Source organism: Semicossyphus pulcher, unplaced genomic scaffold, assembly GCF_022749685.1.
Source record: "Semicossyphus pulcher isolate SPU_LCO1_2020_fin unplaced genomic scaffold, fSemPul1.0.p SCAF_14, whole genome shotgun sequence".
In the NCBI taxonomy this organism is placed as follows: domain Eukaryota; kingdom Metazoa; phylum Chordata; class Actinopteri; order Labriformes; family Labridae; genus Semicossyphus; species Semicossyphus pulcher.
Window position 1 is genome coordinate 17,771,026 of NW_027211648.1, and position 27,456 is coordinate 17,798,481.

The window sequence follows — 27,456 nt, forward strand, 5'->3', positions numbered from 1 at the left end:
AATCCCCCAGGACACATGAACCTCAAGTTGCTACTTATTGTTTGACTCATAAATCTTTTTTTTCTTTTAATATTATGAGCACTTGTTTGTATAATTCTGGTAACCTGAGGCATTAAATCGGCAGCAATCATTAATCGTAGAACATTTTGATGCTGCAATATTGGATGTCATGTCTTTTATTGATATTCACCTTTTATCTATCGCCCAAGATTTTTATTATATGCAGGTAACAGAAAGGTCTTTACATTATTGGATGAAAGAACAACTCATGTTTCTTCAAAAAGGCCGTTGGAGTATTATAAGAGGCCTCTGATTTGTCAGTTGATAAGAGTGTTGATTCCACTCTTACAACTGCCAACAGCCCGTTAGCTTACCTTTGCATGAAAACTCGGCAGTTAGAGAAGAAATGATTACCATTTCTCAAGCTAAATATGAAGCTAGAGCCAAAAGACAATAAGCTTACTGTAGCTAACCATAAAGACTAGAAACAAGGGGAAACAGCTAACCAGGTTTCATGAAAAGGTGACAAAATACTCCCATTATATCACCGCTGAAGTGCATTTAACAATATTATGTTTAGTTTATTTAATCTGTACCAAAAACAAAGTGTAAATAGAAGCCATTGTTTGACAGAGAGAGCATGCTAGCTGCTCTCTGTTTCTATGTCTTTACGCTGAGCTAAGCTAAGCTAAGCTAAGCTAACCAGTCGCTGGCTTTAGCTTCATGTTAACCAAACAAACAACATTTTTTAACTATCGGCAAAAATGTAAATGAGGGTATGACCCAAAATGTCAAACTGTCCATTTAAAGACGGAATTGTTTTTTCTGACAAAAATGTAGCATTCTGTGTTTGCTTCACATCCTGTCTGTTTCCTCTTTATAGTTTAGGCCATAACTTTCAGTGATTATTCTCTTTTCCAGGAGGACATGTGGGCTGTGTCCGTCCCGCCAGGCCAGGGTTACACCCCGGAGCCCTCTGACCTGAAGCAGCTGAGTGACATTGACTCCAAAATTGGCCCTCTCCTTCCTGTGGAAGAATTTCTCTCAGTGCAAAGCTCATATACACACTTTGGAAGCATGTCCTGGGTATGTAGCCAACTACTGTCTAAATTGTACCAAGAAAGGGATTAAATAGAGCCGGGTTAAATCCTCCAGACAGAATCCAGGGCTGCTCTGAGATGAGGTTATTACATAATATTATAAGATCAGCTCAGTAGGGCAACGATGGCAACTTGTTGTAAAACCTTTTGTTATTGACCATCAGGGAGACACACTCCTGTTCGTAAGAGGGGAAAGTAGTGTTATGTAAGCGGCTGTAATTTGGAACTGAGGGTTGCCTCATTTTCCATCTCCATTTTCCACGTTTCCATATGAAGCCGTAATCTAAAGCCTCTGTGCATGATTAGCAGCTTGTAAACTTTATGTAAGAAATTAGCTTAGACTATTGTTTCCTCATTAAAAGGACTTTTTAATTTCCATATGAGCAATGGTAAATTTGATACATACACTGTGGGCATTTATTATATTTTATAGTATAATTATGGGGTGGTTCATGGTTAGTTTTGTGTATTAATTTCTCTTATCAATTAAGTTTTTGCACATTAGATGTGATTCCGGACTGTCTGTCCATTCCCTGAGTTGCATGTATACACAGTATACTTAACGCATTTTGGATGGAAGCTTGTACCAGTTTGCAAAGCTCACCCTGTAAATATTGTACATGGTAAAGTTTAGAGAATGATCCGTCCATTTTATCAGACAGCAAAGAACCAGCTTAACAATTTCTCGGCCTCACTTCCTGGGTTTGGGTCCGATCCTAGACGTGAGCTCAGCGACGTATCTCGGGAGCTTATCTCACTACGCTTTAAAAGCCAGATGGCATGCTCATCATTTGCATAACCTGTCCTTGGCAAATGATGTTTTTTAAGTCATAAAAACTTTACAACGCAGTTTTGCGAGGCCGGGGTGCCATTTTCTACTATCACTACTGGATGAAGACGAGGAAAAACTGCGGTACCTGACCTCAGTGCTGGAATAGCTCATGACAATGTCATAATGTTCGGACTGAGGATTTATGCCGCTGGCTGAATAATTTGAGTTTCCCATTGTAAATGTACTCGGTCATTCGTCTGGTGTTATAAGGACATGGCAAAAAAAACGGAGCTGGGCATTTGAAGTTGAAGTATGAAGGTCAAATGGATTGTGTGCTCTAAGTTTGAGGATTCTCTATATTACAACTGTCTTGATTGGCTGATTGAGCCCAACCAGATGTGTACACGATCAGTAGGTGAACCTTGAGGAGTCTCTAGATACAGAAATGACTTACTGATTCTTAATGCGCTTTCACATCTGAAGTCCATTTGTTTGATGCAAATCAAAGACCAAATTGTTACAATGTTGCATTTTGCCTCGAGTTTGGTTTGTCTTCACACGGCAGCTTTAAGAAACTGCTCTCTGATTGGTCAGAATTTCCACGGGGGAAAGCTGAAGTTAACAAAGAGAGAGAACAAGAAGAGAGAGAGTTTTTTTACTTTTACATTGTTCCACAGATCGATCAATTCCTTTTCATTGAACACTTTGAATACCAGCATTTGTGAAATTGATTGATCAGCCCATATTTCTATTTCCTCGTCTCTTCCCCACATCTGTCCTCTACTCATCTTGCCGCCTGGCTGCGTGGCTGTCTCTGCAAGTGTCAACATCCGTTAACAACCCTCAATGCACAGTTTTTTGGTTTGCTTCCTGTATTAGGTCCTACTTTAAGTCCGTTTATGTTCTCACCTCAATCGTACCGGACTGTGGTTCATTTGGAAACGGACCGAGTCCTGTCCAAACGAACCAGTCCGGACCAAAGCTGTCAGGTGTGAAAGCACTCATAGTCCTTAACTTCTTGTATTGAAACGAGTGGAAAAGGAGGCCCTGCTGCATAGTGTGAATGATTGATTGTCATTCCTCAATAAACGTGACTGTTGCTTTAAGTAAGACTCTCCCTGGCGGCTTTTTGGCCGATATTCCAAAACCGTGATATAACATGGCAGCTGAATGTGTTTCTTTATGCAATCTATTCTCCTCCCTTCCTGCCCATTAATCGTCTTTCCTGGTTAAAAGAGTTTTTAGGAGCGTTAAACTCCCCATCATCCATCCATCATCTGCTCCCCATTAGAGCTGAAATGGCTAATGCAGGCTTTTCTTTTCAAAGGGTGGAAAATAGGAATTAGACAATGACACAAAACTTTTGTCTGTCAAGTATTAGCAGATGATTCACCCTCAGATTGCTAGAAGTCACGGTATTGTAGCGTTTTTCCTGCAGTGTGTGAGCTAAAAAGTTAAAGGTTAGTGAGCAGCACACCTGTTTGGTTAAAAAGTAGCCGTTTCCTAACACTACCTTAATCCCTCCTTACTGTTGTGGCACATATAAAAGAAAAACTGCGCTGACAGTAAATCTCTTTCAGAGCTAGTCATTCATTCCACATAAGGGCCCGTAAATCTTAAAGTCGGTCATAAAAGTAAATATGCTTTTGTTTTGTGGTTAGCTTTCTTCTCGGCGGTAGCTTGCACCAGAGTTCTTAACTGAAACCATTTGTAGAGCCGTGCAGGGACCTGCTTGTTTTCCCGCTCATTCCAGGGCTGTCTCTAAAGTACACAAACGTGATCATCTAATCTCAGTTTCAACACCACTGAAACTGTTTCTTTCCCTCGATACTCGATCACCGCCTAGATTTCCACGTTTGCCGTTGCCTCTTGCTCTCTTGATGTCAGATTGATCATCTGTCAGGTTTTACATGGACGAGGGAGTTATTCACCTCTCCCCAGTGAGCACTCGCTCATAAAGGATCAGTCAGGGCTTGAATCTGTGACCTCAGAACTTGACGGCATCCTTTTCCAATAAGTCATGATTGATATTCTGAAGAAAAAGCAGATCTTGCATTCCTGTTCAGTCACCTGAGGAGTAGCGTCTCTAACTAAGCGGGTACTTCTCTCTTTAGCTGCACGGGTGCATGCAGCTTATGCGGCCTGGCACCAGTCGGCACCGCAGAGGAGAGTCACCCCCCATCAGAGCCAAATTACAGAGCTGGTGGAGGTAGAGGAGCGCCAGCTCCAGAAAAGGAACAAGGCTTTCCCTTTCATTTGGAAATATTTACACATGCAAAAATCCTTACTACACCGACAGTAACGGCTACTGTACACTTGATGTGAGGAGCAATAGCCCTTTATTTCAGCCTTTTTCTTTTACATGTACGTTTGTACCATATACTGACGACATGACAGCTCCTTAAAAGTGAAGCCAAAACATTTCGAGCGCCCCCTGCTGACTGGCTGCAGTATAGTTCATAAAGCCCGCTAGTTCTTATCATGCTGATTTACGTCCCAGTGTTAATTTTTCTGACAAGTTTAGTTTTAATGAGTTATTTGATGCTGTAAATTGAAAAAATGATTGACAGCTCTGCTGACAAATACTGCTCCTGCAGCCGATCTGTTCTGGATGAGCAGAGTAGACGTGGATCGGCGAGAGGAAACGTAACTAAAACAATCACTACAGACCAACACAAGAAGCTGTTCTGCTGTTAAATACGATGTGGGGCATCCTTCCTGTATTTTTCTGTAAGTTAAGTGTGTGTTTTGGTTGGCGAAAGTGGCTACAGCGGCTCCACACGCCGATCTCTACTGATCTCTATAGCTGCCTATCACAGGGGCTATTTTGGCATCAGTTACTTACAATGAGAGCAGATGGAGATGCGTCGTCCATCTATATATGCAGTCATTGTTTGTACAAAAATGTAGACAAGATACTTTGTACAATTTTGGACAGCTGAAAAAATCTTGGACAGAGTTCATTTTTGGATCCATCTATAAATTTGTGCATTCATAACTGTACTCAGGGCTGTTCTCTTTGATGGGATCACCCAAGACGCATGTTAATACCAGGTGTAAACAGGGCCTTGGCTTTAGACTTGTGTGCTTAGAGATAAAGCAAATATCAGTGCACTGGGACAAGCTTGTTGTCTCTAAAGAGTTTCTCCTCTACTCCACAGTCGATAAGGCTATTTAGATAAAAGTACATTATACTGCACTGACTGAATGATCAAGCATAAAAAATCAATACCACAACATCAGGATCAAACTACTGTGGAAGCACATTAGCACTCATCATGATTATGCCAGCAACGTGGAAGGGGTTGAGCTGTCTCGTGTGTTAAGACAGTTTGTTTTTTCCTTTGGAAATCAGCAGGGATGTTTGTTTCTGCTTACCTCAAGCTCAACCTGCAGACTTTTAAAGGACATCTGTGAGCCATAAAGCCAATGATGCAGAAAAGGTACAAATTGGTGCATAACAATCCACCGGGATGAAGGAAGGCATGTGTTTGATGCTTTTTGTCCTTTGTCGATCGCAGACCTGTTATTGCCACTTGGTGACTCACGGGGAAGGTATTGATGAGACGGAGCCTTGTTCTCCTTAGCTCTGGCTCTGATGATAGGAAACAGGTCAGGAAGCTAAAAACCCCACTTTAATGATCTGGATTGAGCGGAATCAAAACAGCACTTTGAACAGTGCTTTCCTTGGATGCGGCTAATATTGTTCTAATGACAGCATTGCTCCTTTTGCATTCCTCATTTTCTCCACTTCTCTCAGGCTTCAGCTGAAACAGCCTTTCTGTCATTAAAAACATGTGTTGGTATATAGGATTGATGTACAGTACACCCCTCCTACTGTACCACTGTGCGCTAATGCCTGCACCACCCACTGCTTGAAGCCAGAAAAGAGGGACTGTGTCATGAGAATTAGCTGCTGTTGGGCGTTTGGTGACACGGGTGTGTAAGTGTCTGTGAGTGATCAGAATTACGCGTGCTATTCTCTCATATGTGGCTTTTAAGAATGTGGCTACAATCAAAATTAATGAGTGTTATCATACATCATGGGTTTTCAGTCATTGTCCTATTGTGTTTGGATCGCTGCAAATCCCTGTGTTTGCATAGTAACTCCAGCTGTGTTTTGTATCGCTTTATTTTGATGTGAGACGATGAGGTCACTTTGTGTGGTTGCTGATGAGCACCCATAATTTTAACTAGCGAGAGTTAAGTGAGAGAGCAGAGTTTTGGGCAGAAAACGCCCTTTTGACCGGCACAATGTGGTCAGTGCTAGTTTACAAATTTATCTTATTTGGTCAGGTCATATAATTAAAAATCTGTGGAAAAGCTTGGGTCATGTTGTATTCATCGAAACTGTAGGTTCCTGTTTTATAGCATCAAGTGGAAGCAGTTTTAAAACTGTAGAAAGTCAGGATACCAGCTACCTAGAACATATTCCATCCATCCATCCATTATCTCTTCCATTCTTATCCTGTTCAGGGTCGTGGGCCTATCCCAGCTGTCATTGGGCGAGAGGCGGGGTACACCCTGTACTGATCGGCAGTCAACCACAGGCCTGACACATAGAGACATACAACCTTTCACGCTCACATTCACACCTACGGCCAATTTAGAGTCACCAGTGAAACTAACGAGCATGCCTTTAGACCGTGGGAGGAAGCCGGAGTACCCGGAGAGAACCCACACATGCACGGGGAGAACACAACTCCACACAGAGAGGCCCAGTATGTCCAAACTGGGATTCGAACCAGGAACCTTCTAGCTGTGAGGCGACAACGCTAACCACTGCACCACCTTCAATTTAATTTAAAGGGCATTATCAATGATCTCAGACCAAAAAGCTTTTAGACGCATCAGAGCAACAAAACCTGTGACGTTATGGAAAGTTGCTAAGCTAGGTAGCTACTACCAATATCCAATTCATGTAGCTTGTAGTTCAGCAGAAAACATAGATGATTACCATGACATCATTCACTAACCGGCACTGACTGTTTGTACATAGCAGACCTACCATCCAGTTTGTTCCATACCATCACATTATCAGACTCAGAGTGTTCCACATCAGCGGCAGCCATCTTGGCCTCAACAGCGCTTTAACTTGCCCTATATTAGATATACGTTTGTGATTAGCCTGACCTGAATCAGCCAGATGGCGGAACAGGAGGGAAAGAGGACGCATCTGCAAATGAAACATGAGATTGCAGAGTCGTCTGGTTCTCAGCCTACGATGTTCTTGTCTCTTCTGAAATATTGAAAATATGCTAATTCACAACAGAAAAGGATGTGACTTTGTTTTGTTCCTTACCAGCGCCAGCAGTTTGACTGAATCCAGCACTCGGCTTCAATCACACAGTTAACCATTTTATGCAGCGATTGAATGTGTTTCCAATGTGTGTATTAACATGAAAAGGTTACAATGACCCATTTTCCTGCTAAATTTACAGTAATATGAAAACTCTGATATCATCTTTGCCACTTCTGTTGATTACATATTCTGCAGGAGTGTGTCTTAACAGCTGCATGATGAGAACCGAGATGTCAGGTTTGACATGTGGCATGCTTGGTGTTTTTCACATGGTTTACTTGGCGTAGAAGAATAGACTCCACACCCTTCCCCACCCTGTAATTGCCTTGAGACCCAGTTTATTGTCTTCTTATAAACGCCTCTCCCACTGGTGTTATCCACAGCAGCAGTTGTGTTAAGTGGTTTAGAGACGTTTTTCTCTGCCTTGTTTGAGATCTAACTTTTGACTTTTCCACTCATTATGACACCTCTCAGAGGATTATTCAGTTGCAAAATCATCTGCTAGCAATAGAAGGATTCTTGAAATATTACATTATCTCTTGTCTCCAGGATCCAAAAGAAGCAAATTGAGAGCATTTAAGATATTATGACAACCAAACATTTTTTGTATTTGCCTAAATTTAGATAAAAGGTTAGATAAGACTCTCAGGTCAGTGTGGTTAATACAGAGCTACTGCCAGCAGGCGGTTAGCTTAGCTTAGCTTAGCTTAGCACACAGACTTGAAACAGGGGTGAACAGCTAGTCCTCCTGTGTCCAAAAGTACAAAAGCAACACTAACTGTGTGTTCAAACTGAATGTGAGGCTTTTTTTTTTACGTAGCAATGATTGCTTAGAAAGTAAAGATAAGGTGCGATTCTGCGATTCGACACAAATTTGGCCATGATGTTGCAAACTGACACGAAAACACGTTGGCATGAGTTCTAAACTGTTTTAACTTATAAGGAACAGAGGAAAAGGAATAAATGACAAAAGAAGAAAATAGTTTTAGATGAGTTCTGAGTTAATTAAAAGGCTGAACACCAACACAATCAGACTCTAGCTAGCTAGCTTAAAGCTAACGTCTGGACATTCTTTGCGACAAATCACTACAAGGACTGCATAAACAGCTCAGCAGTTAATTTGTAGTAAAGAAGCTAGGGCTAAATCTGCTTTCCCTTCAGTTTCAACACACTTTTAAGTTCATTATGTTGTATCTCATTTGTTTCATTTGTATCACAAACTGTTAAAGTTGTAGTTTAGGACACACCAAAGCAAACTGTTAGCTAGCAAACCGTTCTTTGAAGTAGCACACTGACCGTGCTCCGGGTCCTGTTTTATCTCTCAACATTGAATAAGTACCTCCTCATTGTAAACCTTTTAGCAGCTGATATCTAGGTCAAATATTATGCCTGACAATACACAGCAGCATGTGTCAAAGGGGGACAAGAAGTGCAAAAAGATGCTTGGATGTTTTCCCCTCCAGATGCTTTAGATAAATATCTAAATGACCTGCTTCTGAGTCTCTTTGTTTGGATTCATTTTGTGTGCGTGTCATTATTTGGCTAACAGTAAAATTACCTTATATTAGCAACGTGATGCTTGTTGGAGAGTTTCTTTACCACAGTAAAAGCCACAGACTGTGAGGTATTCACAATGGTCTGGAGGCAACACAGAGTCGCGATCATCTTCCACAACACGAACAGTAAATACTTCAGATCAAATATTTTTTAACCTCTGATTGCTCCTCGGATTATGCTAAGATACTCAGAACACACAGGTGGTGTGAATACTTTCACCTGGCATCATATCAACATGCTTCTTTGATTCTAAGAGACAGCAGGAGGTTTTGATCAAAAGTGATTGCTCCAGACCACCCTCGCTTCTGAGAAGGGAAAAAAAGCAAGTACAAAGTCCAGATGACCCACAAGTGAATCTTCTAATACTTCAGGAATGTTCAGCAATCATCAAGCCATTTATCCCAGATCCAAACTTGGATAAAAACAAATCTAATATCTAGGACAATTTAGGACAGTGGTACATAAACCCTGACGTAGTCTCTTATGTAGTAGTATTAGATCGATATGTGGTCTAGTTTCACAGAGAAGGAGGGGAGGCGGAATAACAGGGTTCAGACTTAGACTCTGCCTTTGAGCATTGCAGCAGTGCAGACTGAGACATTTGTTTGCTTTAGTGTCAGCATGCAGGTAGGTATATAACCTGTATGGCGGACATCTTCATTTCAGCGCCTCTGCCTCAGAACGTGGCACATTACCACAGGTCACAGCTGGGCAAAATTTCAGTCTGAGACAGAATACGAGAAATAGAGAGGAGGCTCTCAGCCATAGCTTCCGAACAGCTCTCACAGGGAGCGCTCGTGGCAAGGCACGTGGACGGGCCTTGGCAGGTAGCCTGGGTCCACGTGGCACAGCCTGAGCTCCTACTACACTTCAGATATGCAGAGAGAGTGAGGGAGAGAAACAGAAAGTGTGTGTGTGTGAGAGAGAGAGAGAGAGGCGAGTGCTGTTCTGAACAACACCAGCCATCTCTGGGTGAGTCAGCATGGCTGGCTCCCTTTCATCATAACATCTCTGTCCCTGTGGAATGTGTAGCCGAAGGTCGTTTACAAGAGGTATTGTCTGCAAACACATCAGACTTTATTTTCCATTCAATTGGAATAAATTTCAAAACGTGAACTGTCACATTGTGTTATGAAGACGAACACTGAGATACAATCAGGTGCAGCTTTTCCGTTTGTTATTTATTATGAATGGAGTGGATTTTCAAAGCATTGCACCAACAAAAAACACTCCTTGATGTAAATGGCAGATTCAAAATCCAGAACGCTGTTATGATATTTAAGAAAATAAAAAATATTGCAGGGCTATTGTGTTGGACTGCATTAGATTAGCAAATAAAGTGGTAACGGAACAATACCATGCTGTTTTCATTATCATGTGGCCTGTTTTTTAATGACTGAGTGACTCAATCTGGCCTACATAAATTTTTGATATTACAAAGGCCCCCGGAGTCAGGACCAATGAACCGTTTTGTGGCTACTTCATGCTAAAACAAACTGCTGTTTGAAAGATTGGCCTTCATCCACATCACATAAGTGTTTTTCTAGGAAAAACCCACCGAGGGCTTTTTCCTATCTTTGATTTGTGTAACTGCTTTACATTATGTTTGCAAAACATACCCAGAAGTCTCTATTTTCCATATGACGTGCAGCTTCTACAGTTAGTTTTGATTTTAGCTGGAAAAAATATGAAGAGCATGGTTGAAGAGCCCACAAGTTGTAGTAATTAGTTTGTTTGGAGTGTACAGAAGCATTTATGATTTCAATTTTGACACTTCTTTGGATTAGCTAGCTGCATTGTAGCATGTTGTCCGAGATTAGCTTGTCTTGAGGGCGTGACCGAGGTCATCACACTCTCTGGGCAGGTCTTGGTCCAGCTTTGGTAGCCATCCTAATCACCTACTGCTGGAACTGGAACCTAAAGCAAACAGTGAGCTGTATAACATTTTGTCATGTATATAATTTTGCAGCAGCATACAGGGTAAATATCTAATGGTGACCTAGTAATTTGCCCTGGTTCGTTGCTGTTTGGAGACGTTTCTGTGATTGTATCTGCATGAGAGGATCCAGCTGTTATATTTGGCAAATCAATCCGCAGATGTAATCCATGTTGAAGCGGAAAAAAAGCTCCAGGCTACCAATGTAAATGGCTCCCTCCAATGTTAAATGAAAAGTAATATGATTGACGTGATATAATTATACATTGCTCTAATGGGGGCATCATGATATAGCACGCTATGTATGGTTGGGAGTTCAGCATAAAGGATTTGTTTTTAATTATAAACATAGAAAACGCTCTGCAGAGATGTTGGACGCTAGCGGAAACGCTGCACATGTTTCTCACTAAAGCACCATGACGAGCTCACAGTGGAACGTATTGCTTTTATTTGAAATCATTAAACAAATCGTCAGTCACTGCTAAATTAATTTGAAGTGCATGTTTGTTTCAAGTTCTCTGAAAGTTATACAAATGAGCTACTATTGCTGCTTTTGCTCCCGGCTATAGGCAAATCATTTTCCCAGTGTGAGAAAACAAAACGTGAACTGCAGGGTAAAGCGAGGACAGCTTCTCAGGAGTTGACACATCATGCGCGGATGAGCTTTTCCTTTTTTTAATAATGTTGAGTCGGCATTCAAAGAGCACTTGGCAGTGACATCGCAATGCTGCACTTTGTATCAACTCCTGACACTAATGCATCGTCAATTTCTGAGGCATTTATACGATATGTCATCAACAGGCTGACATACTTTTCTCCTAAAACATAATTATGTTTGACATGTTTTTCATACAAACAGAGTCTGGATCTTTGTGGCCTCCCAGCGGTCCTGTGACCCAGATAAGGTGATGTGATTATTGGACATCTTCAACAGGATGTCAAGTAGCTTCTCCAAGGAGGGCCAATTACCAGCGCTTTGCTGATGTTCAGATAAGCCGAACCCCGGTCTCTCTCTGTCCCTGCTCTGTTTGGAACTCTAACCTCACATAGAGTTAAAGCTAGCACACATTCCTGAAGCAAAAGCACCATAATGTATGTGAACAATCACTGGGGCCTTGTAAGGTCAAGTAACATTACTCCCCTCTCCAAGAAGTGAATCATCTCTATAAATTGACGAGAACAAGAGACTAATCTTCTGTTTATCCATGCCAGCACCCTGGAAATGGATCTGAACTTGTAGCACCTAATTATCAATGATTACATCAAACATTGTTGAAGAAGTATTTCAGATATGAAGACATTGGCTGCTAATCTGTTATGAAGAAGAAAATGAACCCTGTGTTACACTTATGATCTCATAAAGCTTACAACTGTAACTTGTAAAAGCAAGAACATATTTACACACAGTGTTTCCACGAGTATTGAATGTGTTTTACTTTGGCATTTCATTTCCTGCGTTTTAATTACGCTGTATATGTAAAGGCCCAACTAGGGACAAGAGTTGAAAATTCGTCATGCTACTGCCAACAGAAGGTCAATGTGTCTTTCCTGTATAATGTCTCCAAATCAACTGGCTGGAATGGCACTGAATTTTGATTTTCATGGATTCTTGTCGGAGAAGCCTACCTACTTTGGTAAAGTTTTCTCTAGAGTCAACTTGAAATTGATATTTGTGGTTTTGAATAAAATATCTGAGCTACTGGATGGATTGCCATTTATGTTCCCCTTAGGATTAACCATAGTCACTTTCAGGATCCTATAATGCTATTTTTTTTTTTTTTTTGGTTTATTACCAAATACCTACTTAGCTAATTCCCATTAGCCTTGCTAATCAGTGTTGGGTAACATTACCTTCAAAGGTAACTTATGTTACTGCGTTACCTATTGAGAAAAGTAATACGTTAGATTCCTTTGTGGTAACAAAAATTAAAACCCCCTGTGGGACTCATTACTCATGTCGATTACATTGTCAGGACGGTGTGTAGCCTACTGTACGTCTACCTTTGAATGTATTGACTCTACCGTCATTGCATAACCTTGTTTACGGCCCATAATCTGTAACTCTGCAGCCTAATAACAGGCATGACCAACATAACCTTTACAGCTCTTTATTATGCTAACAATCTGACAGCAAACTGGGCAGAGGTATACAGTATTAGGCACAGCTGTTTCGATGAAAATACAACACAGGCTCTTAGTCCCCACCAGTGTTGCCGAGTTGTGTTTAGCTGTAGATGCTTCTTCAAATTTAAAGTAGAGTTCTTTGCAGCTCTCACTTCTCCTCAACTTACATTTCACAGTGATGTTGTTTTTGTTAATTTTGCCAAAAAAAATTAAAAAATGGGAATATTTCCACAAAGTAAATGCTGTCCTTGCTACGATCTTGCTAGTTTAATTAGCTAGCTATGCATGTGCCCTGACACAACTGTAGGTTTACCTTCACTGGTACGCAGCTACCTGCCAAGAAGTAGGAGAGAAACAAAAACAGTGCTTCAGGGATATTCTGTTTTCTGTGGCGACAAAAGGAAAAGACAAATACGGCAATTTATTTTCCAGTAACTGATTACTTTTTCCGAACAAGTATCCAAATAACTATTACTTTTTCCCAACAAGTACCCAAAAGACGGATTACTTTTCCCCAACAAGTACCCCAAATAACAAATTACTTGACTTGCAGGACTAAAGTGTTTTGTTACTCTATACAACAAAAAAGTAATCCAAGTACTCTAACGGATTACTTTGTAATGCGTTACCCCCCCATCACTGGTGCTTATTAGCACATGTTAGCATGCTAACAGTCTAAACTAGAAAAGAATCGTATACAAACGCTACATTAGCATGTTGCCATTGCCATTGCACAAACGCATTTGTAAAACCTCCTAAGTTTGCTATTTGATTTTCCTTTGTTGAAATTGAGCTAGTACAAGTTCGCTACTACAAAGGGGGAAAATAATGGTCCAAGATGCCAATACAGTTATGGCGGGGGGGAGACAGGAAAGAAAAAGATGTATAATTTGTGGACCATCTATCTTTGCTTTAATAAGGGTCAAATCAGTACTGTTTATTTAAAGAGACTGTGGGCTTTCCCCCGACACCTTACAAACTTCATAGGGTGTTAATTCAGCCACAAACAATCGGCCTAGTTATAAAATATGTGTCATACATGCCAAACGCATTCACACGTTGGTGAGTGATAGCTTTATTAATGCTAAGCCCTGCAGACAATTTTATAGTTTGCAGTGTATACTTCGTGAAAAGTAGGGCAGCTGTCGTTTTCCAAATTAAATAAACTGTTTCTCCCAAAGATTTTGGCTTTTTTGGAAACATGCATTTAGTGGTGTGAGGATGGTGGTAAAGCTAGACTTTAATTTTTATTTTTCCTGGTTGAAACGCTGCGTTTCTCACTCTGGTGCATGACAGGAGTCTGATCCCGTCGTGGTCCTGGCTTTTGTAGTCTGAATGAGACAGTCTTAACTGAAGGGCTCGAGTAACGACCACTTAAAAGAGGCTTCAGATAGAAGCTGTCATTATTTCCCTATAGGGAGACCGAGGGCACTGCTAGGTGAGGCCACACACACTTGGGATGAGAAGATTCTTGTTTTTGCCAAGGTTTAGGGTTAGGTTTAAATGTTAAGTTAAATCACACAGACATCATTAAGTCGCCTTAAATCTGTGCAACATGTGATATTAGCCAGGGAAACATGTCTGTTTTGCTTATTACCAAGCTTTCATTCTTCTTCTTAACATGCTGGCTCCACTTATCAGAACTCCCCCTTATCCTGGGTTTAACTAAGATTACATGCTATCATAAATATGTCATAATAGATTTACTAACTCAGTGTTTAACTTCATATTTCTGCTGGATCCCAATGTCTCCAGTAACCTACTATTTTACTGTACCCAAGTCTCCTTTGAGATGTCGACATTTTACGAAATATCCATTCATTTCAACATTATTAGATCATACATACGCCGGCCTGGCATCCGGACTAACCAAGAGAGATGGAGATTTAAACCACACGGCGCTGGACTGACACTCCAAAACAGCCCTGCGGTTGGCAGCATCCTCTCCCAGACCAAACCATTTTTCAACCTAGCTGCTGCTTTTATAGAGTAGTGTTTTAGCGGTCGAAATATGACTCTACCGCAGGTCATGCACTGGTCAGTCTCTACAGTATTGTTCAAACTCATTTTTTATCCATCCCTCCTTAAGAAGAAATACAGTGTGAGCCAATTGGGAATGGGTAATAAGAGTTTCAGATTTGACATTTGCCACAACTATGCTAAATTTTCAGCCTGTACTATTCATCATGCTACATCAGCAGAAGGTAATCCTTCAGTGTAGCTTAGCATTGCAGTGTCAGTGATGTATGTGAAAGACTTTTTAAAGTTTTAAAGTTTTTCTTAATAACATGTCTGGCATTAACATTGTTTTTATGCCTTTATCTGCCACAGCAGTGACAAAAAAGTCATTTTGTGGGTGTTCTTAGTGAGTTTACTTTATAAAAAAAATATTTGAAAAAGTTGATGACTCATCTTTCAGTAGGGGCATGTTCCAATACGTCCAAAAAAAGCTTTCTCAAGCTTTTATATCGCTCCATGGTCACTAAGAATTCTGCAAGTTCCCCAACAGCGCAGGATCTACGAGCTAGCTTGCGGGCTGGCATCCCAGCTAAGTCATTTTTCTGCCACTCTCCCCGCTTCTCTCTTGGAGTTATATCCCCCTATGAATTCCAGCATGATAAAAGTTTATAAATCTGTACATCCACAATAATTATTAGACATAGTATCAAGTTTTTTTTTCAAGTTATGTACTTATTCCAGTTATTTGTCTTCTGTGTGTAAAGAGAGAGCGAGAGAGACTAGCATACAGGCAGACTAACTGACGGACATTATGAGAAAGTTAAGATGTTTGTATGATTTGAAAAGAGTAGCAGAGCAGAGTTGCATGTTATGTTGTCTGTCACATTTCTCTATGATTCTACAAAAAGCAGTAATGCTAGCTGATGTAGGTCGTCTCTATTTCTTTGTCTGAGGCAGGTAGTCGGGAGTAGCATTCTGTTTTTACAGGAAACATGTAAATATTTGGAGATACAGCACTCTGATAGTTAAAGTTAGAAAAGTTTCTGTGATGAATCTGATATCTTAATGTTTCATTTGCATTTGATGACTTTGCATTGCTCAAGAGGACCAGTCTGTCTCTTATCAGCTATCTGTAGATGGTCCTGTACGCATGACTCACCCATTTCTTCCTGACCAATTTTCAGTTTCCTTTTGAAGGACCTGAATGAGTGAGAACCTTCACAGACTTTTGAAGGAGCATTTGGTTTACTGTGTCAACACAATGCATATGGAAGCCATAAATGTGTGGACCCTATATGAACTGTAGCTGAGGAATCTGGCTTTCTCATGCCTTAAAATGACCTGATTTTATAATTTGCTGTCGTTTAAAAAGCATTAAAGAACCGTTGGTGTCATCAGGTCATTTTTAGGACATACCACAATGACGCCATTTGAACAGAGATAAGCATACTTGAACTCAAGAGTCATGGAAGAATGGAAACGCTTCACTCAAATTATGAACTGTTTTATGGTTTTGAAATGCTTCTGACTGACAGCCATAAGCTATGAGAGCACCCAAACTCATCCACATGTGAGATGAGATGAGTGCTTTGCTCCCCATGAGAACCAGTTGTATCTGTTGTGTATCAGGGCCGTGGCTCAGAGGTTGGCTGGACGAGCGATGGGGACCGGCAGCCAGGAGAGAAGGTCCTGCAGGACATAAAGGAGAGGAGAGGGCAGGAGCAGCGGCTCCAAGAGATCCAACAGCAGCTGGAGCTCCTGAGCCTGGGCCAAGAGTGGACTGTGAGTTCAAAGCTATGCTCGCACAAACACACACGAAAACACATGCTCAGATTCACACAAGACGTTCATCCACACACTCTCTGTGTTGTGCATAATCGGCCTACTCCTCTGTGTTTCCATCCATGAACACGTGTGTGACAAATTATTACAGGCACACAGCTTATTCTCAGTGATTCTCGCAAGGGGACGATGAAATCACTTACATTATTTGTGTCTCTGCAGGCTCGTATTTCTTCATCTTTTTCTAAAGTTTCCTTCTCTATCTTTGTACCAATAACACACTCAGGTTTGCAGTTGTGTGTGTATTTGTACACAGGTTTGATTTGAAAGCAGAGATGGTCTTTTACTCTTCTGATAGACTTTTGTCCTCCAGCGTGTTTCATTGCTTTCTAGCATTCTTCGCTCAGACTCGATCTCCATGTCCACACTGTTCCCTAGAAACCGTCTTGTGTTTAGGAGCCTCTGTAGAGTTACAACCTCAAAACTGACACTGTAGCTAAAGGCACAACACAAGAATGTTTGGAGAACAAAGGTGGACAGCCCTGATTTCTGCTTTCGCTGACATTTATGACTTTAAATCTTGTGAGAAGCGAAAGAAAAACATTGGAGATAAATGTATTGGTTTGACTTGTAGCTTCTCCCCATGTTGCACAACAAACTGCCACTGCATTACAAAACTCTTAACCATCATATGAGTTCTCACACTGATGAACCACAACATGATGTATATGCCTAATTTAAACATAAAAGATGCCCTTTTTGCTCACATAAAGAGATGTAGTAAAACATTAAGTGGCAGCCACACCCTCACTTCAAGCGAGGCCCCATGCCACGCAACCCCAACCTATTCCTGGCCTAATTAAGGAGACACAATTGGAATTTTTTTGCTTGCTCTGTTTTAGGAAACCATTCTCTCATCATGATCACAAAACATCAAAACCACCAGACTCCTAACTGCTGGTGTAGCTAGACACTCTTTGCATCAAGCTGTGTGTGACTGCATTTAATATACTGTGACTAAATGATTGAACCCAGCGAGCGCTTGTAATGTAAACATCACACTTACTGTGTATATTCTTAGTGCCACCAGGCTTGTTTTGTGGTGAGTGGAGATTTATTTGTATGGAATTTGTCTGGGAGCAAATTCTTAAACAGTTTCACACAGCTCCAGTTTACTCATAAAGTTGATTTATTTAACATCCGTAACTCAAGCGTCTTCTCACAGTCTTTCTGCACCTGAAGTGTGGACCGACTCTGCAGGAGGTGTGCAAACTTCTCTGGTGTAGTGTAAGAGAACATCAGCTAGGAAAAGATCAGTTTGTGAATACACCAAGTTTTTTGTTGTGTGGAATTAAGTCAATTCTATTCTGTTATATTGAATGAATTTAAAGTGCTGTCTGAGAAGATAGATGATGCTATCAACAAAAGGGGATTAGCTTAGCTTAGCATTAAGAATGGAAGCAAGGGGAAACAGCAGGCCTGCCTCTCTCCAAACTCCTAATGTGCCTATAAACAACACCTGCTGTATCTTAATTATCTTTACACACACAGAAATGTAAAAGCATTTATATTTTTTGTCTTCATCTTCAGATGGTTACATGGTCAAACTATTTCATGCAGAACAACAGTTAATCTATCAGCCCAGCACTTCTGTGCAACTTCTCAGCCTTTTGTTGCTACACCTGCGGGGATGGGAACACTTTAGGGAGCCAATGCAGCAACAGCAATGAGTAGGTGTGTCTCCCACACAAATGACGATAATTTTTTTGTACTTAAAGCCCCCTAGTGTTTAACCTTGTCAACATCTCCATGTGGTGTTTTTCATGTGCTACAAGACATATCAGGGACAACATAAGGAGTCATCTCCATGGCTGGGCCTGTCTGCTTTTAAACTGCAGTGTACCAAGGACAGGCTGAACAACACGTTTTCAGATTGGCAGGTTTGAGATGTCACAAACCTATGGAGCCGATCCTGTTAATGGACGTGGTGACGCTATGCATATCATTATGTGTAACCTATGGCAACCACTTCAGCGATGCGCGAGCCAGCTGTAACCGTCCTCATAATTTTTGCAAACTCACTACTGACGACTAACGTTAACATTACTACTAATAATTACTACATTTCAAACTAGCTACGTTTTAACAAGTTGCTGCTAAACAATGGCAGCGACGTGTTTTGTTTTCGCAACGGAGGGGGCGGTTGGAGATTAGCATAGTGGGCGGGGACTATGCAGATTTTGGCATTTTTAAGGAGGGAGAAGGAGGAGATGCCCTGGGAGGATTTTTACAAGGTAATTAAACGTATTTAGCAGAAAAAACATATCAGACACAATTTATTATTTCAAGCAGAGCATTTAATATGTCTTAAAACATGACTGGAGCTGGTCTTTAATTTCAAATACTTGTATGTGGAATTTTAAATTATGCATTAACTATAATACCCCAACCAGACTAGATCGAATATTTATGCTTTGTTTTCAGATATGCCACTCTATGTTTCTTCTGGCCTGCTGCTCCTGAGTAGCGCCTATTATTTATGTGAGTGACACTGTAACTGCAGATTCTCTGCTCCACTTCAGTTTGATTCAAGTGTGTGATGTTAAGAATGGAAGTGTTTGCATAGGGATCTAACTGATTTACCTTTTTGCAGTGATTTATTTAAACAAAGCTTTGCCATGCTGGATTCAGATCTGACACCTGTAATTCTGTGCGTCATCTCTGCTCTACTTTCTCTCAGTCCAAACAACACCTTGTTCCAGTGAAATTTACCTCTATGCCAGAGAATTTCTCCTCTCACCTTTTATTTTCAGAAATGTTTTTTTGGGCTTTTAATAATATTATAACAAAGAAAGGTCAATGTGCTCTCTTAATGGGACATTTTATTTAGAACTATATAAAAAAGAGAGAGTGAAGAGATAAGTCAAGTTCCACAGAACTATTTTGACCTGTTAAAGCTAAATCTCTGATACTCAACAGCTCACATGCTAGTTTTCCTGAAACCTCATTTGGCTTTATTCCAATATCAACCGCTAAAGGAAGGGCAGTCCACAAAATTCACAGTAATGTGGGTCCTGCAGGGCATTGGTCTAATCAGGCAGACATTGCTAATCATACAGACTTTTTTAGGTTAGCCAGGATTCCCAAATACAATTCAACATGAGGGATTCCTTCCACAGAAGGCCAGTTAGGTCCACGAGTAAAGAGGAGCCATCACCCTCCTTTACCTCATTCCATCCATGGCTACTGGCTGTTCGCCTTTGGCTTGTCACGCTGTCTGCTCTTGTTTTCCTTCTTTATGATCTCATGAAATAGAGACAGTTTAACAAAAAGGGTTCCCCACAATAGTCTCTGCTTTTCCTCTGCCACTGCTTTTAATGAGTGGCAAAGAATAACAAGTACCCCTATTCATTGCCATCAATGGTATTTGGGATATGTTTATTGGTAGTTGCAAACCACTCCATTAGCATCTATCAGCACAGGGTCATCCCTGTGTTCCTAGTAAATTTAAAACATTGTTAGCAACTTTTTTCACTGCCTGCCACTGTAGCAGTAATTGTTTTTTGCCACTCAGATTTTTTATCTGCCACTTTTAAAATCTATGCACTAATTGAAAGAAAAAAATATTTAGACATTGTTTCATGTAAATAATATTGTCATTTAATGTTTGATATCTTTGCACAAGAAACATGACATGTTATGTGTTACTAGCCTACAGTTTGATGATAATGCATTGAAGCACTGTATGCTCAACAACGATTCTGAAGGAATCATTAAGAACTTTTATTTTGGATTCTGTTTATCGATTCCCTTAACAAATTTCTCTCAGGCAGAGTCGTATAAATCACGGTCACATGCACGTTAATGCAGACGTATCGTGTCTGTATCAGATAGTGGGGATCTATAAATAAAGGTTCTGTTTAATAAGAAAAATACGTATTTAAAACAATGACAAAATGCTAGTTTCTAACAACAAACTCACTTCCTTTTTAATGGATGCCTGGACACTACCGTTTATTATACCCCCAGGGAGAACACTCACGACTCTGTTAGAGTGATATGAATGAAGTCCCTTTTTCACTCTAAAAGATGCTTCAGTGAAAACGGAAGTGCTATTGTTGTTTACTTGTGAACTAAGAAGCTTTTTGTCCTGGAAATGGATTACATGCCACTGGTGACGTCAGACTTAAAAAGCAGATTCGCGTATTTGCGCGAGTTAAAAAAAATCCAACTAGAGCGACAAATGAACGCTGTGACGCAAAAAGCCAATCTGCGTTTAGAGTTTCCCTACTTCCTGAAATGCATGAGAAACGATTGCCCTGACCTTCGTTTAAGATAACAAGGATTTTAAAAGTTGTTTTCTTGTCTTCTTGCAGACACAACTGACAAAGCATACATTTTTACTTTTTGCAAATCTGCATCATGATGTTTTGATTTCGGCAAACTTTTAACCAGAACTGTGATTAGATCACAAGAAAATCTGTTTATTTTGGGTTCATAGTGGAGTAGTGAGCAAGAGTGTAGCCTATTTATAGTGAAACTGAGCATCACTAGAAACAGACACTCCTTGGTTGGTCGTTGGTTTCCATCAGAATAATGTCCTCCTTGGGATATAATAAACCAAAATGACAATGTTGACACCATGCCATTATAAAGTCTTGATCATAGACTGTATCAAAGAAGTTGACAGAATTTGATGAGAGATTGGGTACGTTTTGCATTAACACCATCCTGGTTCACAAGTTGCCATGGTAGCAACTCGTTAATCACAGGTAACCATGCCCCAAAGCATTCACAACTTTATTCTCAATTTTACTCAAAATGGGACAATAATTTACAAAATGATCATGATGCAGTTTTGAGTCATATTTTAAAGTAGCGATTGGGACCAAAAACTTTTGAGGAGAGTGTTTCCTGAGTTCATTCATCAAGTAAAAAGTAGGCTGATTAGCTCAACGACTTTCATACCATCAAACTTCTTTTGCAACCAGTGTAGTCGCCCCCTGCTGACCATTAGAATGCAGGTGTAAGGCATGTCCGCATCATCTTCAATTATTTAATTATATTAAAACAAAGAGTCTCCACTTCTTAATATATGGTGTATATTCTTTATAATAGGACTTGCATATTGTATAAAGGGTTATATCAAGCAGCAAATGTTTGCATTGAAACTTCTTTACAAAGTCAAAGGAAAACAAAAAGATTCTATTTTTTAGACTAACATGATTAGACATTTTTTAAATAATATTCAAGCTCCTTATTTAAATGTTTTAATTTTTATTCTATTGTTTTTTTCCTTCAACACTTCTCCTAGTAACACATTTTCCTTAAATGACCTGGTTTTACATCATGTGTTATCTGAATATGTTAAATAATTCTAGTCTTTTTGTTCTGTTGTTTACATTCATCATCAGATTGTTACTATTTATCTCACTGACTTTTTAAAAACTTTTTTCAACTCATACATATTTATTCTTTTTTATTCAATGTTCATATCCATCACAAATGTTGCTTTAATACTGTATTTAACCTGTATTTAAAAATATATAAAGATGATAAGACGTCATGGATGACAGTGTCAGAGTCTGACACTTTAAAGCTTAAAGCTGAAACCACACAAGACAAACCACACATGAAAATTATTTCTACTGCTCTTAACAGATATTTTAGTCTCTGACAGTCAGGAAGAAGCATCAACCTTATGAGTAAAGTACATACACTAGACAACCCGATAAAAGACTTTCCGCATTGATCAGAGGGCTGATGCTAGATGGCCCTACAAGACTGGCAAGAAACCAAGTGTAGTGGTTAGAGAAATGGTTAGAAACCAGCATCTTATATAATTCAAGTATGAAACAATATTTGAAGATAAAACAACATATTAGCTACTGTCAGAAAACACCTAATACTAGCATACAACCACTGCCTTGCTTACGTTAGCAAGGAATTAATTATAATGCAGTACTAACCAATGCTTTCTAGGAGGTTATTCCTATCCTGTTATATCAGGTAACATTACCAAATAATAATAAGCTTTCAGCTACTCTTTAGCTAACTGTAGTATTATGTAGTTGAAGTGTTTGAATTCAAATGTTAGCTTATCTGTTGCTAGCTAATGGGCTATCAAATATGTTTACTTAACCTGAAATGACCAAATTTCCCATCAGACTTTTTAAATGCTGACCAACTGAGAAGCTTTGAGATGATAATAGTTTGTTACACAAAATGTTGACGACTTAAAACCAGCAGTACAACATTATAACAGCATTTGACCTTTCCACCCCGAGCATTACATGAGAAAAACATGGATGCTGTGGAATACGGTCAAAGTCAACAGTCATTATTTATGACATTTATACAGAAATGACATTTTTAGTATTGATTTTTAACCTTACATATTTATCTATTTATTTATTTTGCTGAAATGTCGTTGGCAATTTTGCTGCCAATTAAACATTATTTGCAACAATACTGACTTGGCAAGATAGAAACATTTATGCCGAAATTTTATTTTTAGTATTTGTAGTTATTTATTAAATTTTCTTGGAATGTAGATGACAAATTAGAGTTTATATTTCAATATTTTTTTTATTGAGATGTAAGCCAATTAACCTAAACTAAAAATTTGTGGGGAAACCGGAGCAACCCGGAGAAAACCACAAGGGGAAGGGGAAGGGGAAGGGGTAGGGGGTGGGGGGGTAGAGGGTTGGGGGAGTCGGGGGGGGTCTAGATGGGGTCTAGATGGGGGTTAAGGAGGGGTCAGAGGGATCAGGGTGTGGATGAGTTCTTCCACCTCTGTGGTTTCCTCAACCCCAGAAAGTGTCTGAATCTCTTCCACAGTGACTTCTTTTTAGTCACTGGGAGAACATCTTCCTGGTCATCCTCAGACCGCTCCGCACAGTCGCTGGCCTGTTCCGCAGCGTCGTCGGCCCGCTCCGCAGCGTCGCTGGCCCGCTCCCCAGAGTCGTCGGCCCGCAACCCCAGAAAGTGTCTGAATCTCTTCCACAGTGACTTCTTTTTAGTCACTGGGAGAACATCCTCCTGGTCATCCTCAGTCCGCTCTGCAGAGTCGCTGGCCTGCTCCGCAGGGTTGTCAGCCCGCTCCGCAGAGTCGCTGGCCCGCTCCCCAGAGTCGTCGGCCCGCTCCGCAGAGTCGTCGGACCTCTCCGCAGAGTCGTCTGTCCGCTCCGCTGAGTCGTCGGCCCGCTCCCCATAGTCGTCGGCCCGCTCCGCAGAGTCATCTGTCCGCTCCGCTGAGTCGCTGGCCCGCTCCGCAGAGTCGTCGGACCACTCTGCAGAGTCCCTGGCCCGCTCCGCAGAGTTGACGGACCACTCCCAAGAGTCATCGGGCTGCTCCGCAGAGTCGCTGACCCGCTCCGCAGAGTCGTCAGCCCGCTTCGCAGAGTCGTCGGACCACTCCGCAGAGTCCCTGGCCCGCTCTGCAGAGTCGACGGACCACTCCGCAGAGTCCCTGGCCTGCTCCGCAGAGTCCCTGACCCGCTCTCCAGAGTCGTCGGCCCGCTCCGCAGAGTCGTCGGCCCACTTTGCAGAGTCGACGGACCACTCCCAAGAGTCATCGGGCTGCTCCGCAGAGTCGCTGACCCGCTCCGCAGAGTCGTCAGCCCGCTTCGCAGAGTCGTCGGACCACTCCGCAGAGTCCCTGGCCCGCTCTGCAGAGTCGACGGACCACTCCCAAGAGTCGTCGGACCACTCCGCAGAGTCCCTGGCCTGCTCCGCAGAGTCCCTGACCCGCTCCCCAGAGTCGTCGGCCCGCTCCCCAGAGTCGTCGGCCCACTTCGCAGAGTCGACGGACCACTCCCAAGAGTCATCGGGCTGCTCCGCAGAGTCGTCGGGCCGCTCCGCAGAGTCCCTAGCCCGCTCTGCAGAGTCGACGGACCACTCCCAAGAGTCATCGGGCTGCTCCGCAGAGTCGCTGACCCGCTCCGCTGAGTCCCTGGCCTGCTCCGCAGAGTCCCTGACCCGCTCCCCAGAGTCGTCGGCCCGCTCCGCAGAGTCGTCGGCCCACTTCGCAGAGTCGACGGACCACTCCCAAGAGTCATCGGGCTGCTCCGCAGAGTCGCTGACCCGCTCCGCTGAGTCCCTGGCCCACTCCGCTGAGGGCTTGTCTTGAGAGTCTCCAACACTCTCCTCCTGCTGACATTGCTCCGTCTCAAGCTTTTCCTCACAGCTGGTGACATTTGTTTGAGGAGGCATATGCTTCTCTCTCTCAATCTTAAGCTTGGTGGAAAGCTCCAGGTTGAGTGAGGTCTGGATGCTCAGCTGAGTTTTCAGCTCCTCCAGCTCTCTTGCATTCAATGTCTCCTTCTCCAAAATGGTGTGCTGTAAGGTGCTGATCATCTCACAGAGGGCATGATTTTCAGCTGTCAATTTGCTGATAACCTGCTGGTCCTCCACCACCCCTGTTTGCTGCAGGATGTTTATCTCCTCCGCCATATTTTGACGGAGGTCTTCCTTTTCAGGAACTTGCTGGTAGTCCAACACTGCATCTGGATCCAGGGCGAGGCCATCGTTTTTACCAGTATATTTATCCAGCAGTTGTTGGAGGATTCTGTTCTTTTTTTTCTGCTTCTTCAGCTCCTTCTGGCTGGCTACATGTTCCTCAAACAGCTGCTCGTACTCTTCCAGAAAAAGTTTCTTGGTCATTTTCCAGACGGAGTCCATCACGTCATTTTCTTTTTGTATGGCTGCTATGATATACTCTGGACTGTCTGTGATATTTAGCAGCTTCGGTTTGGCTCTTTTGGCCTTTCTTTTTGATTTCTTTTTTTGCTCCATTTTCTCCATTTTGTTAGTTTGGAGAAATAGTTATCAAAAGAATGCTGCTGTTGGTAGCTGTCGTTTGTCTCTGTTTGACAGATGTAGTCTGTATCAGTGGTCGGACTTTGTGACAATCAAGATTTCTCTTTCTCTCAAAGCTGTCACCTCTGATGGCTGAGCTGCCTTTATAAGAATCTGCAAATGATCTATGACATCATTCCTTTGATCCTGTGTTTGGCTTTGATCTTGAGTTCCACATTCCATATTCCACATTCCACATTCCATTTGTTTCTTTGTATTTTAGGACTTGTTTACATTCAAAATCTACTGTAAAAAAAAAAAAAGTTCAGTTCTTTTTACTGGAAAAAACTAGCAGGTTTGGTTGGCATTATGTAAAAAGTATGGTGAAAATGTAAACCACAACATAGAGCAACATGTAAACTTGCATTATAAGTGTGTAGGTATAACAGCCCTTTTCTGCTGAAATAGCAGAACCACTGTATTGTTAAACATATTCTTTCAGTGACATTTACATGCATTTGCCCCTTATTGTACATTGAATCATTTTGCTATATCAAATACTCAATGAACTGAGTTGTTCAATAGTAAAAACGTCATTTAACACATTTTCTTCTGTGAACGATTTCATTTAGACTGTATGCCGAGATGTTTGACTGTACCAGAAATGTGGAAAATGTAGCGCTAATGACAGAGAGCACATCAAAGTAGACATGAGACTGTACATGAGGTTTTTCAGGACTCAGGTCTTCAGGTCTTTTGATTCGAGCCAAAATAAAAATTTAATGCGAGTTATGAAATAAGTAAATGTAAGTAAAATCATTTGAAGTAAGATTAAAGTCTTTATTCACTATTCAAGAAACCAAGTGTAGTGGTTAGTGAAATGGTTAGAAACCAGCATCTTACATAATTCAAGTATGAAACAATATTTGAAGATAAAACAACATATTAGCTACTGTCAGAAAACACCTAATACTAGCATACAACCACTGCCTTGCTTACGTTAGCAAGGAATTAATTATAATGCAGTACTAACCAATGCTTTCTAGGAGGTTATTCCTATCCTGTTATATCAGGTAACATTACCAAATAATAATAAGCTTTCAGCTACTCTTTAGCTAACTGTAGTATTATGTAGTTGAAGTGTTTGAATTCAAATGTTAACTTATCTGTTGCTAGCTAATGGGCTATCAAATATGTTTACTTAACCTGAAATGACCAAATTTCCCATCAGACTTTTTAAGTGCTGACCAACTGAGAAGCTTTGAGATGATAATAGTTTGTTACACAAAATGTTGACGACTTAAAACCAGCAGTACAACATTATAACAGCATTTGACCTTTCCACCCCGAGCATTACTTGAGAAAAACATGGATGCTGTGGAATACGGTCAAAGTCAACAGTCATTATTTATGACATTTATACAGAAATGACATTTTTAGTATTGATTTTTAACCTTACATATTTATCTATTTATTTATTTTGCTGAAATGTCGTTGGCAATTTTGCTGCCAATTAAACATTATTTGCAACAATACTGACTTGGCAAGATAGAAACATTTATGCCGAAATTTTATTTTTAGTATTTGTAGTTATTTATTAAATTTTCTTGGAATGTAGATGACAAATTAGAGTTTATATTTCAATATTTTTTTTATTGAGATGTAAGCCAATTAACCTAAACTAAAAATTTGTGGGGAAACCGGAGCAACCCGGAGAAAACCACAAGGGGAAGGGGAAGGGGAAGGGGTAGGGGGTGGGGGGGTAGAGGGTTGGGGGAGTCGGGGGGGGTCTAGATGGGGTCTAGATGGGGGTTAAGGAGGGGTCAGAGGGATCAGGGTGTGGATGAGTTCTTCCACCTCTGTGGTTTCCTCAACCCCAGAAAGTGTCTGAATCTCTTCCACAGTGACTTCTTTTTAGTCACTGGGAGAACATCTTCCTGGTCATCCTCAGACCGCTCCGCACAGTCGCTGGCCTGTTCCGCAGCGTCGTCGGCCCGCTCCGCAGCGTCGCTGGCCCGCTCCCCAGAGTCGTCGGCCCGCAACCCCAGAAAGTGTCTGAATCTCTTCCACAGTGACTTCTTTTTAGTCACTGGGAGAACATCCTCCTGGTCATCCTCAGTCCGCT

The 27,456-nt window shown here is 41.2% G+C and overlaps 1 protein-coding gene across 1 annotated transcript in view; it reads left to right on the plus strand.

The window, feature by feature from the left end:
* fsip1 (fibrous sheath interacting protein 1) overlaps positions 1–27,456 on the plus strand; it is a 67,490-nt gene that overhangs the window by 3,020 nt on the left and 37,014 nt on the right. Inside the window, exons 8-9 of the mRNA XM_069662459.1 lie at positions 922–1,086; positions 16,380–16,532. Coding sequence (XP_069518560.1) covers positions 922–1,086; positions 16,380–16,532 — 318 coding nt within the window. The remainder of the gene's footprint in view (positions 1–921; positions 1,087–16,379; positions 16,533–27,456) is intronic.